Source organism: Convolutriloba macropyga, chromosome 2 (genome assembly GCF_964194025.1).
Source record: "Convolutriloba macropyga chromosome 2, txConMacr16.3, whole genome shotgun sequence".
Lineage (NCBI taxonomy): Eukaryota > Metazoa > Xenacoelomorpha > Acoela > Convolutidae > Convolutriloba > Convolutriloba macropyga.
Window position 1 is genome coordinate 28,626,289 of NC_134469.1, and position 12,190 is coordinate 28,638,478.

The 12,190-nt window shown below is 37.3% G+C and overlaps 1 protein-coding gene across 1 annotated transcript in view; it reads right to left on the reverse strand.

The window, feature by feature from the left end:
* Window positions 1-645: 645 nt before the first annotated feature.
* LOC142358602 (uncharacterized) overlaps window positions 646-12,190 on the reverse strand; it is a 31,690-nt gene continuing 20,145 nt past the window's right edge. The window contains exons 3-5 of the mRNA XM_075410041.1: window positions 10,844-11,223; window positions 1,306-1,780; window positions 646-1,079 (exon numbers count right to left, since the gene is read on the reverse strand). Of these exons, the coding sequence (XP_075266156.1) occupies window positions 748-1,079; window positions 1,306-1,780; window positions 10,844-11,223 (1,187 nt within the window). The 3' untranslated portion in view covers window positions 646-747. The remainder of the gene's footprint in view (window positions 1,080-1,305; window positions 1,781-10,843; window positions 11,224-12,190) is intronic.

Consider the following 12,190-nt stretch of genomic DNA (forward strand, 5'->3'; position numbering starts at 1 on the left):
AACCTGTTCAAGATATGAAACGCAGTCACCTACTGCTCGTTAAACTGTTTTTGCGAACAAAAAGATTACAATTTTTTTGGAAAATAAAAAAACTTTACGACCTGCTTTTACACCACCAACTCGATGTCCATTAGTCACTTGTAGTCTTCATGAATCTAGCAGGACAAAAAAATGTTCCGGAACCTGAAATTTGTTTCCAGCAGAATGCATTTGTGAGATTGGCTATACAAGACAAAAAATTTCCCCGAGCTGCTTAGAATTTCCCTCTGCTCAGTTTTTAACTTGAACCCTTGTTTGTGGAAGGTTAGTTGTTCAAAATGGCTTGACTTTAAACTTGGAAATATGGACTAGACTTACTGTTGTTGGGTTGACGTAAAAAACGTATAAACTTAATGCGTTTTTTTTCTTTTAATATGCCACGAAAATGCAATTCACTTATATTTTCTGTTGTAATGTTGAAGTAATTAGTAATTTGTAAATATTTACACTGCCGGACTAACATCAGTTGTATAATCCGTGACATGGTTCGGAATTCAGTGTTCTTTTTTTTAACTTCTTACGAGAGCAACTAACTGCAAGCAATCGTATCATTTTCAAAATCGTTCAGATTATTGCACTAGTCACTAGTAAATATCTGTAACTGAATAGCAAAAAAATCAAAATTTAATTCATGAATGTCAACATAACGTAGCAAACGTGTATTGTAAGGAAATTTCGATAAAGCATCTGATAGCCACGTAAACTCTGTTATGAGAGGTAATCAACCGTGAAGATTAGGCTCTTTTTCTCTTTCTCTCCTGCCTTCTGGGCTGCCAGGACCAACTTATGATCCACCGTAGTTGTGATGGAGCTGGGAAAAACCAGTCCCAGGTCCTGCTTCAGATTCATAACGCGTGCCGGTGTCTCGTTGGGCAAGAAGAGCATGTGAAGTTTGGAGCTCCAGAAATCACAGATGAGGAGGTAGTCTCCGTGGAACACCATGTCTCCGTGGTAGATGAAGGGGTGGTTTTTGGTCCCTGAGTAAGACCACTGAAGATTGCCTTGCTCGTCGAATATGCGCACTATTTTGGATGTCGTCCCTAGGCAGTATTAGCAGCTTGAAACACAAATGCTAAGGCATCATCAATACAACCATCAATAAGAACTGCATCCACACAGTTGTTGCTCGACAAGGTCTGAATTTTTCGTAGCTTTTGCTAATTTACTTCAAGATAGTTACCATTATTATACTAGTTCTTTAACATTACCATACAAACAAACATGGATCAAATTTCCAGAATTTCCTTATATATGAACATTTCTGACCTTGCACGTTTCCATCATTAACCGCAATTAAGCTATTTGCAGCAGCCATGTGATACACTCTGGGCAATACCGAGTGAAACTTGTGGTACATCTCCGGACTCTTCAGGTTCACACGATGAACAAATCCGGCCGAGTCACCACAGTAGAACCTCTTACGATCTTCCGGCATCTGACGTACAACACAAATCTTCTTGAGTGACCTGAGAACCTCTTTGTTTGCACCGTCTTTGTTACTGAGAGACCTCTTCAGCGATGATATCTTCCCACGTCCACATTTGTTCATTTCCACCACCAACATTTCACCCGTGTAGAGCTCGCACAACCTGATGGGTTTGAAAGTCCATTTTTTCGGGGTTTTCTTAAGAATGAGCCCTTCGGAATCGCAACACTTGACTACGTTGTTGTTGATGTCAACCACAAAAACGTTACCATCGCGAGTAATTGAGAGGTCGTGTACAAATGGCTCCTTCAACTCCTGAAACATAAAAAGGTTACTAGTTCTCTTGAGACATTCCAGCATCAACGGCAAATGACAGCAACATCTGGAGGAACAGACGTATCGAGATACGAATGAGAAAATAACGCAGGATAATTTAAAAGTAGCTTGATTTTAATGAGCTCAAATTTCATGCGTCAGATGTTGCTGGAACATTCCCCACTCATCACTAAGCATGAAACTATATCTTAAAGCATTTTGACTTGTCATGAAACATCCTATCTGTATTACCGAGTTTTTGATTTCCAAGATTCTTAGATGGCTTCTTTCATTGAGATGTTTCTTCATACATATCTTTCCTACCTTTCATTATCTTCTTTTCATGTTTTAGAATCATATCAGTTCCCCAACGATGCAACTACATTACTATACGTGTGTTGATTTATACTTATGTACCTCCTTTCGCTTCCACAGTCTGTTTTTATAAAATACCTTATATAAATCAGTCTTTTTCGTATACCAGGGCTTCAAAGATGGTATTCATCAACATTCACATAGCCATCTGCAAAATTATGCAATAGGAAAGATTGAGCACTACACGGAACGAAAACTGATTGACCACTGCTCGATCTGATCTCGAGCAGTGCTCGATCTGATCTGGGCACATAGCAAACCGCACTTCGCTTTGACTTCTAATCAATTTTTATCCATAAGTCCCCTCAGGTACGTACTGAAATCAAACAAGGACGCTCGGTAATGTGCAGTTGCTCATAATTTCCCGGCCCCACTCATCTACATATTTTTATTTAATTGTCTAACAAACGAGAAGGCTAACAAAATTTTCAAAAATTTACATGCTGTTCGAAAAAAATGGTGTACGAGTAGACCTGCCACCAATCAGACAACGAGAAAAGACAAACATAAAAGACAACAACAACAAACATAACCGACTAACGTCGGGCGAATTGCTCTCAAACGACCGGCGAGCGGTTGACTTCGTCAGTTGCTAGCCACGGGGAGGGGGGGGGGGGGGGTGCACCGGGGGCTGATGGGGGGGGGGGGTGGGGTGGGGCAATAGTGGGGTTGAGTGGGGGACAACAGAGGGGGGTCTTCAACCTCTAAGAAAGACACTTAAAACCATAAGAATAAGTCTCCTAAACAGTTTCTGTGAATCGCATACTTGGACGCTAGTGAGCTGAAACGCTCTGAAAGCACTTAAATCCCGCTGGGTGCTACCTTTTTTTCCCGTTTTTGAGGACGAAAAGTCAAATGGGTCAGACGAAAATTCGGTCAAGCGAAAAATCGCATAAAAAAGACCGACAGGACTAATATAATTGCTGCAATTTTCGTTTCAGAGCAATTAACAACAACAACAACGACAAAATATTAATTAAGGCAAACACTGAAAATCTGTGTTTTTTGAAACCATTAACAGCAAAAGCAAAATTGCATGGAAAAAAACATTTCGACAAAAAGGAGAACAAAAAGGGGCAATGTTCAAACGTACTGAGCTCTTTGGAACCAAATGGTTTCAAAAGTCATAAATATCATCAGCCTTCAAATTGAAAGCTAAATAGCTTTACATCTAGCTCCTTAGGAAGCCAAAAGGACCTGTAATTAGTAAGACTGTCACAATACTACAAAAAACATGAAAACAGACAAAACACAAAAATTCATTCATATTACAAAAACAGTGTTGAAGTCATTAAAATCATAAGATTTTATCTGATAAGAATTAACTGAGGCTTCAGTTGAACATCAATGGGGCCTTTCTTAAAGCGAATATGTCAAAACAAAATATCAAACGCAATTATGATTAAGTGGATGGGACTTGCAATTAACGAGACTCAGTTACAATTTGAGAAAAAGAAAGGCACAGTTCGAAAATGCACAGATAGTTTAGAAGACGAATCATTTTCAAACATGAAAACAATTGAAGGAATTAAAACGCTTCACTTGCATCTCCATAGGGCGATAATGAGACCTGTTATTAGTCAAAATATGTCAAACGACCACAAAAAGGTCAAGTACAGCGAAACTCTGGAATTCAATAAAAGTTCACAAAAATATCCAGAACGCCCGGAACCGCTGCAAAATAGAAGTTTCGGGTCATAGAAAACAGACAAAAATCGAGACCGAAGAGAGTTGAAGAAGTGATTGCTGCCATATGAAAAATACTTAAAAATGATAAAATAATATAGGTTGTTCAAATTCACACAACAGAAAACCTTTTATTAGGGACCTTAAATAAATTTAGGGTTTTTTTAATCTTTTACTTAATTACCTTTAACTCAAACGTAATTTTGAAAGTGAATAAGTCATTTTCTAGAGTGCATTAAGTCAAGTATGATTAGCATCTAACCTAAAGGCTTTTACTAGACAGAGTGAAAAATGGCGTCAAGTTAAAATCTTCAGTGACAGAAAGAAGTCATTCTGAAATTTTGGACTCCTTTAGCTTTGTTGCGTGAACAAATGTAAGACAAAAAAAAAGCGTCAAACGGCTAAAAGAAAACGAGAAACACAGCAATATATCTGAGATCGGCATGCAGCGATAAAATCACTTTGTCGAAGACGCAAAATCTATACGCACTTTTCTGAAGTCCTAACATTTTCATTTGGCCTTGGTTTAACATACACGGGACCTTTTATTAATTGATATGAAGTTTTACTTGTCTGTAATTCGCATAAAAAAAGCAAAAAAAAAAATGAAAAGACAGCGGGTCAATACAAGTTGAATCCCTTTTTTTGTAAAAATCCACGATGAGACCCAAACTAGTCCCATGATTTCTGGGCAATTTTAAAAAACGCAATTGCTCCAAATCTCAGCAAATCGACCAACGTCGGATGCATTGTTCTCGAACGACAGGCAATTAAATTCAGGGGTGTAGCTTAGGATTTTTTGGGTGCACGACTCAGACCTGATAGCGGTTCGGAACCGCGACATAAAGGAGAGCAGACAGACACCTTACCCACTAAGCCACAACGGCGTTGTTACGCAACCGATTATCAATTTTAGATTGGCAACAAAATTCATTTCAGCATGAGAGCATTTCAAACCCCACTAAATGACGTGAAGCTTGAAAAAACTACTTGAAAAGTCAGAATCTTCTAGAAAGAAAGTGAAAAGTGGTCAAGCGAAAATATTGCGTAAGAAGACCAACAAGTTTACGATAATTGCTTCAAACTTCGTTCGAGAGCAAAAAAATGAATCCAAAATAAATCATGATAGATACCGATCTAAAACAGCTGCAATATATTTTTAATTCTATTACTCTCATAGGAAGCTGCACTTGAAAGAGAGAGAGAGAGAAAGAGAGAGAGAGAGAGAGAGAGAGAGAGAGAGAGAGTTAATTTATCCTCGCTTGCAAAGTATAAATAAAAAAAATAAATACAAAATAACAAAAATTAAATAAAATAGCACAATCAGCAGAGTATATTGAACTTAAAGCAAGGATAGGACACGCAACGAGGTCGTTCGACCTACTTCACGGCGTGCCCAGAAGAACGAGAAACATTTTTAATTTCATCATTGACGAGAAACGTTATTAAAACATTATTCATGTTTTTTTAAAAAAAAACTGGATTTTCCAAAACAAAATGTTATTAATTCAAAATTTAAAAATATTATAACAACTCATTTCTGTTTTCCGGCTTCTATGGTATTTAAGAGCTGACTTAAGAGAACACACAAACTTCGTTCAGTAATAAGGAGAGAAAAAAAGGGAAGTGTTGACAAAATTGCATATTAGAAGACAAAAACTCCTAAAAAAATATCTTTAGAACTTAGAAAAATCAAATTTTGACTGCAGAAATCGAACTGCGGTGCCTTCTACGAAGGCACCGCAAATATTTTTTGCTAAGATCATCTTAATTTGCAAAGCACGCATCAAGGATAACAGGGTTTCCAACAATTAGCCCAAAAATTTTTCGATTATTTATATTTTAAGGAAGAAAGGGTCTTAGAAACTATGATAGATAACTGAATAATGGCTAATGATTATTTCTACGACTACAGACCGAAGACTTCCCTTGACAGCTCTTGATTTCCTAAAATATAATTATCTTTAATCCTATGAACAGTCGACGAAAAGTTTTGATTTGTAAGGTCTTCACCGTCGATGACGGAATTTTCAAGCAAAAGTTTATACAGTTTACTTCCACGATACTTTATAGAGCAGCGCTGTAATTTATTTTTTGTCATTGGAACACTTAGATAGTTTTTTAGTTGATCTTCTGGTTGAATAAATGCTTGTTTTTTCACAAGAAAATAAATTATTAAGAAAACTTTCTGCGTGCATCTTGAGGATAGAGCGGGAAAAAAAACTTAACTAACTCGTAAACAAAGTTCATGAATTGTCAGGGTGTTAGTTTCCAGCATTATCTTGGCAACGCTCTCTTTGAAAGATTTAAAATGAATTATACGCATAATTTTTCTTTGCATATCTTCAATAGGAACAAGGGCTGTATAAGATGTACAGCCATATACTAAAAGGCCATGTTGAATTATTGGCTTTATATTCATTTGATAGTACTGTAGTAAAAGCATTCGGGGAACATAGTGTCTTAACTTACACAGTATTCCACATTGTCTACTGAGTTTATTGATAATGCAATTTACATGCTGCTTGAATGATAGTTTATTGTCAATGATTACGCCTAAATAACGACATGAGTTTTCTATTTTCACTTCAATACCGTTTAGAACAAGGGGTGAACTTACATAGCCCTGAACTGAAATTACGAATTTTGGTCAGCAGTTTTTAACATTTTCATCAAAATTATTGACACATCAATCAATGTACACAAAACTTTAAACCTCGAAAACTATTTAATTACAAACTTAACGCTTGGCAGGCTTTCTAGTGATAGAACTCCTATCGTCTTCAGCGAACCGACAAACAAGTTGCTTTCTGATCCTAAGATTCATTAGAATGCACAATAGTGGCATCCTAAAATTAATTTAATAACTAAATTAATTTTTTCTTATTAAAATGGCTAATGAGTGGGCTGATGCTCATCAGTCCCACAACGAGATCAAAGGTTGCTGTTGTGATTCAACTCTGAGTCCCGACAACTCCTTGGAATGTGATTTGTGCGGAGACAAGTGTATAGCACAAGCCTGCCTGGGTCTGGATGTGACTGCAAATGCCCCTCGATTGTGAAGTATCACCTGGAATTGCTCTACCTGCGACAAGCTTAGTATATTTTGTATCACTGATTAAATAACTACAAAACTGAAACGTATTGACGTCACTGAAGCTGAGGTGGCTCGCATCAAGCAAAGCACCATCCCCAACTTGGAATCGAGTGCAGGAAACCAGAACGTTCGCTTAATTTGCTCGGAGCAAATCAACTGTACTTGATAGACCAGCTTTCATTAGACGTGATCGAGTTTTCTCAGAAACAAGCGTATCATCTTAAAAGAAACGAAAAAATTGTCGTCGGTCCTGAAATCTGTGAATGTTGTGCTTGGAAATTTCAAAAAAGATAACCAAGAAGGTCTCAAAGGTCAAGCCCATTCCACGAAACCTCCCACGCTTGCATTAATTGTAAAGTAGAATCGATTATAAAGTAACCAACCAACAAGTTACTGACTACTGTAAACAAATAAACATTGATCTGATTGGAATAAGATCGTTACCCAGCAAGCGCAAACATTTAACATTGTCCCACTTAATTGTGAAAGAAGAATGCAAAAAGACCATGGAAGATTTTGAAACTTGGCCGGAACATGTAATACTGAGTCAATATTTTCTCAGTGAAGAAGCTCGAACAGGGATTCCAACAATCAACCCGTCTCCTGACACTTGGCAATTTTGGAAACCAATCAAAGTTTGACTATGGAATGCAAGATCTATTTGCAGCAAGTAAGCTTTTCTACCAAACTTTACTCTTGCATATGAAATTTCACTGTTCTTTATAACGGAGACTTGGCTAAAGGAAGATACTTAGTTTACTCTAATTTGGCCAAGTCTCCAAAATACTCGTTCTATGGTCTAAACAGGCAAGAAAAGGCCGGAGGCCGCATTGGTTTCCTCTATCTCAGCGTTTTCTCTAAGAAGCACTGGAGGAATTGATAGAACAAAATCTTGACATTGCCATCATAGAGTTATCGACAGATAGATTTGTTTTCACTTTGCTGTACAAAATTCAGGAACATCAATTACCGAGTTTTTGAACTGTCTCTCTGACGTTATCTCAAGCTTTCTACCAGAATGATGTGACTACTACATTCTCAGGGACTTCAATATTCACGTTAAAAAAATTGCCTGCTACTAAAATGTTACTGTCCTGTTTGGAAGAGTTTCATTAAGCCAACTATGTAGATTCTGCAACTCACCAAAGTGGGAACACTTTGGTGACTGGCAAAAGAGATTCTCCGTTTGTAGTTAACTCCAATCAAACATCACCCTCCGATCACTATTGTCTGTTATTTACTCTACCTATAGAGAAACCTAAAGGTACCACAAGAACAGCAACAGCTGTCTCCTGGAAATGGAGAAATGTTACACTGGATGCTTTTCTTGAAAAGGTCATGAAAAATGTTACCGGTTTCTCAAATGGTCCGCTACTGCAACAAGCCTAATCGAATATTGTTTATATATTATTCAAATAGTTGCTCAAATAGTTGAAAATCCATAGAAAAGAAGTTGTGCCCTGCAAAGCAAAGACCACGAAAACAGGGAAACCAAAGCATTTCGACAGTGAAAGCTTTTCAATGAAACGTAAGAAAAGAACACTTGAAAGGCGTGTTAGAAAACAACCATCAGATGAAAACCGTTATAAATATCAAGGATATCTCTTTTCTTATCGTGTCCTCCTGGACAGCAAACCTGATAATTATCTGAAACAAGTACTCGGAAAACAGAGAGGTCATTCTTTTTTCAAAAGATTGCAAAAAATCTTAAGCCACCAAAAGCAGAAATTACCCACAAGAAAAACAAGAAATCACTTGCGAACGAGTTTGTTGACTATTTCATCTTGAAAATAGAGAATGACTATTCTAAAGTTCAGAATTAACAAAAACCTTATTACGATATGTCACTACTCAATGGAGCTCCTTCAGTCTCGCTGATACCGAATTTGCTACTACCTCACTTTAGAATTTTTCATACTGTTGTTCTCCTGACGATAAACTGTCCAATGAGCAGTTTAAATACTTTGTTAGGAGTCAGCCTGCTTTCTTCGCTGACCTCTTTAGCACAAATCAACTAGCTGGTCACTTTTCGCAGTAACTGAAAAATTGAAAAATTACTCCCATAGGCAAACCTGATCTGAACTGGCAATTGCTTTCAAGTTTTAGAACGATAACCAACCTTGTACTCTTATCGAAGCTCATCGAAAATGCCATGCCAAATAGACAATTATCTTCTAGAGAAAAACTTCTGGTCGAAAAAACAGTCAGCGTAGAGCGCATCACTCTACTCACTTTGTACAAGAGCACATTTTTCAAAATATTGGATGCAAGAAAAAATAATACTGTTATCGCTTGATCTTTCCAGTGCCTTTGAAACAGTTAGTCATCCTGTCCTGCTTGAAAATCTCAAAACCAGAGTCGGTATAAATGGCTCTGTACAACAATTTTCTGAGACCTACCTCGATAATCGCCACGTACGAAGAGTAATGATAGAAAATGAGAATTCGCATGCCAAAATGATAACAACAGGAGTACCTCAGGGGTCGATCTTAGGACCAAAGTTGTTCTTACTTTATTTGATACCACTGTTTGACTTCCTGGATTCCAGTGGAATAACGTATCATTTTTATGCAGATGATTCAACTTTTCTTTGACCTGGAAACCTATTCAAAGCATAAAATTGCGGATACACTAGAAACAAATGAATTTTGCTCATTTCTGAAACTCAAAGGCTACAACTCGAAGACAAAACTGGTTACATACTCATCTACTCTTAGTCTGTTGAGGGATTTCTTTTACGTTTTTGAAGAAGTATCAACATACAATCTGGAAATTGAAAACCCTGGATTCTTTCTTGATGACAATTTATCGCTGGAAAAAATCAGTTCAATAAAACCTGCCAATAGTGCTATGCTCAATTGAAAAGTATGTACTTGATACGAAAGTATTTATCACTTGAACAACGGAAAACCATGAAGACATGTTATACTCTGTCAAGATTAGACTATTGCAACTCAAGTTACTTCAGAATGAAAAGATATCTGTTAAAAAAGCTCTATCGTGTACTTCGATCTGCCGCTAGATTTGTTTCAGGACATCATGATCAGAGTACTAGCTCTGTCCCAGCTGCTCTACACTGGCAACCAGTCGAACAGAGAATACGTTTCAAGATCTCGTGCTTCATGTTCAGAGTGTCTCATAGATGAAAGTGTCCACTGTATCTAGCTGACCTCTTCACCCTGAACTCGACATCGGTGAACGCCTCAAGACGAATTGCCCAAAGGTCCAAAATTGCCCAAAGGTCTTCTGCGTTCTCTGGAGTAAATGTGTGGAACATCTTCCAGCTTACGTCCGAGTAGAGGAGAATTATCTCAATTTCAGGAAGAATTTGAAGACCTATTTATTCTGTGAAGCATTCTGATAAACAAAATCCACTCTTGAGCTGACAAGAAAAGAGTGGCGAAACAAGACTCCATTCATTCATTAATCCTTCCAGCTTTAGCAAAGTTTAGATTAACTGCTGTTGAACTGAAGAATTCAGATCTATTCACAAAAAGACGCAATAAAAAAGACGTTCCACCAGCACCCCTCAAGTCGTAAAAAAGACAGCGCCAGAATATAATTCAGATTCTTTTAAATGTTAAAATGAGAGCGCCAAAATAAAAGCCGTTGAGAGGCTGCCGGAGGCAATTAAACTGGTTTGAGAAGGAGCAAACACCTTCAATTAAATTACATTCAGAAAATTATTTAATTCTCTCAATGTTAAATAAGCAAAAAAGGACCGTGCAACGGCTTCAACATCCTGCATTTACCTCCGTTAGTAAATTGTTTTAAGTTGCACTTGGGGGTATGAAAAAAGAGTAAAATCATCTCCTCTTATTAGTCGACTAAAAGAGGAGCACGTGATCAGATAACTAAGAAGATCATGACGTGCGTCACGGGTAAAACAAACAAACAAAATTTACCCTTTTGTGACGAATATCGAGTGTCTTCGTGATCGCAGGTTTCTCAAGGAAAATCTTCTCAAACTGTCTCTGATCAATTTCATCGTCATCAAACACCTGTTGAACAACCTCAAGATTGGAGCTTTCGAGATTTTCGTCTTGTTCCGGATCTGACTCGCTCTCCGATGACAAATACTCGGATAGATTACCGTCCATTTCATCTTCTAAAGAACTGTCTACGTCTGAATCTGAAACTTCATCATCTGGGTTCTCTAAATCCGAGTCTGAGTCGTCTAAACCTTCTAAGTGCACACCCGATTGAAGGTTTCCGTTGTTGGCGCCGTCAATGGTCAGTAGCTCTTCCTCGACACTTTCCTTCCCATTTGGAGATAGGTCTTTCCCTAAAATAGTTAATATTTCGTTGCCTAAGACGAATGAAGAAATCATTCTCGCATAATTCCGAATTTAATTGGGCTAGAAGGTCATACTTTCTGTATAATAGAAACCTGGTTTAAAAAATGTTTCTTCAGCTTGATGAACACTAGTTTTTTTAAAAAAAATCTGCTATCTGATATATTTTGATGAAGGCTGATATGTTATATTTTGATTAAAAACCTGTATAAGTTATTGCTGTCTCTATTAGCTGATCTCAAATAACCTTCATTTAGAGTGACACACTCCCATTTGACCTTATCTCTTTGAATTAAAGTAAATAAAGGTCAATTTCAAAGTGAGGAAGTCATTTTTGTGAGTGAGGTAAGTCAAGTATGACCAAAAATTTAATCACGCAAATGAACAAAGAGCGAAAATGACGTCACGCACGCACTTCAGTTGAAATTGCATGAACGATTGAACAAAAAGCAGATTTGAAGTGGTTGTGACGTAATATGGTCGTAACAAAAATCGCGACGCCGAAATAAGAAACATAGTCGGAAAAATTCCGGAAGCGACTCGAAGCGTCAAAACTTCACCAAAAACCATAATACCAGCTGAAGCCATTGCCTTTTGTATTAAACCACTAACTCAATACCTCCCCAGGTCTGATCTAAAAATTGGTGAAATTCAAACCACTATCACCCAGAGAAACAAAACGCAGCAAAATTTTTTTATCATTGAAAACGTTTGGCAACGTTAAAAAAGTTCGAAATAATTAGGATGGTAAATACAGTGATAGGCTGAAAAAGCTGACAAGGTTATCAATTGCCCTCTAATAATTCATGATTCTAATCTTAAAAAGATCGCGAAAGAACGGCAGATAATAATTACTTAGAAACTAAGTTAAATTTTTCAAAAATGAATACTCAAATTTAAGAATCAGAAAACCACTACAAATAGGTTTCTAATCACTGAAATTAAAACACAAGCAAC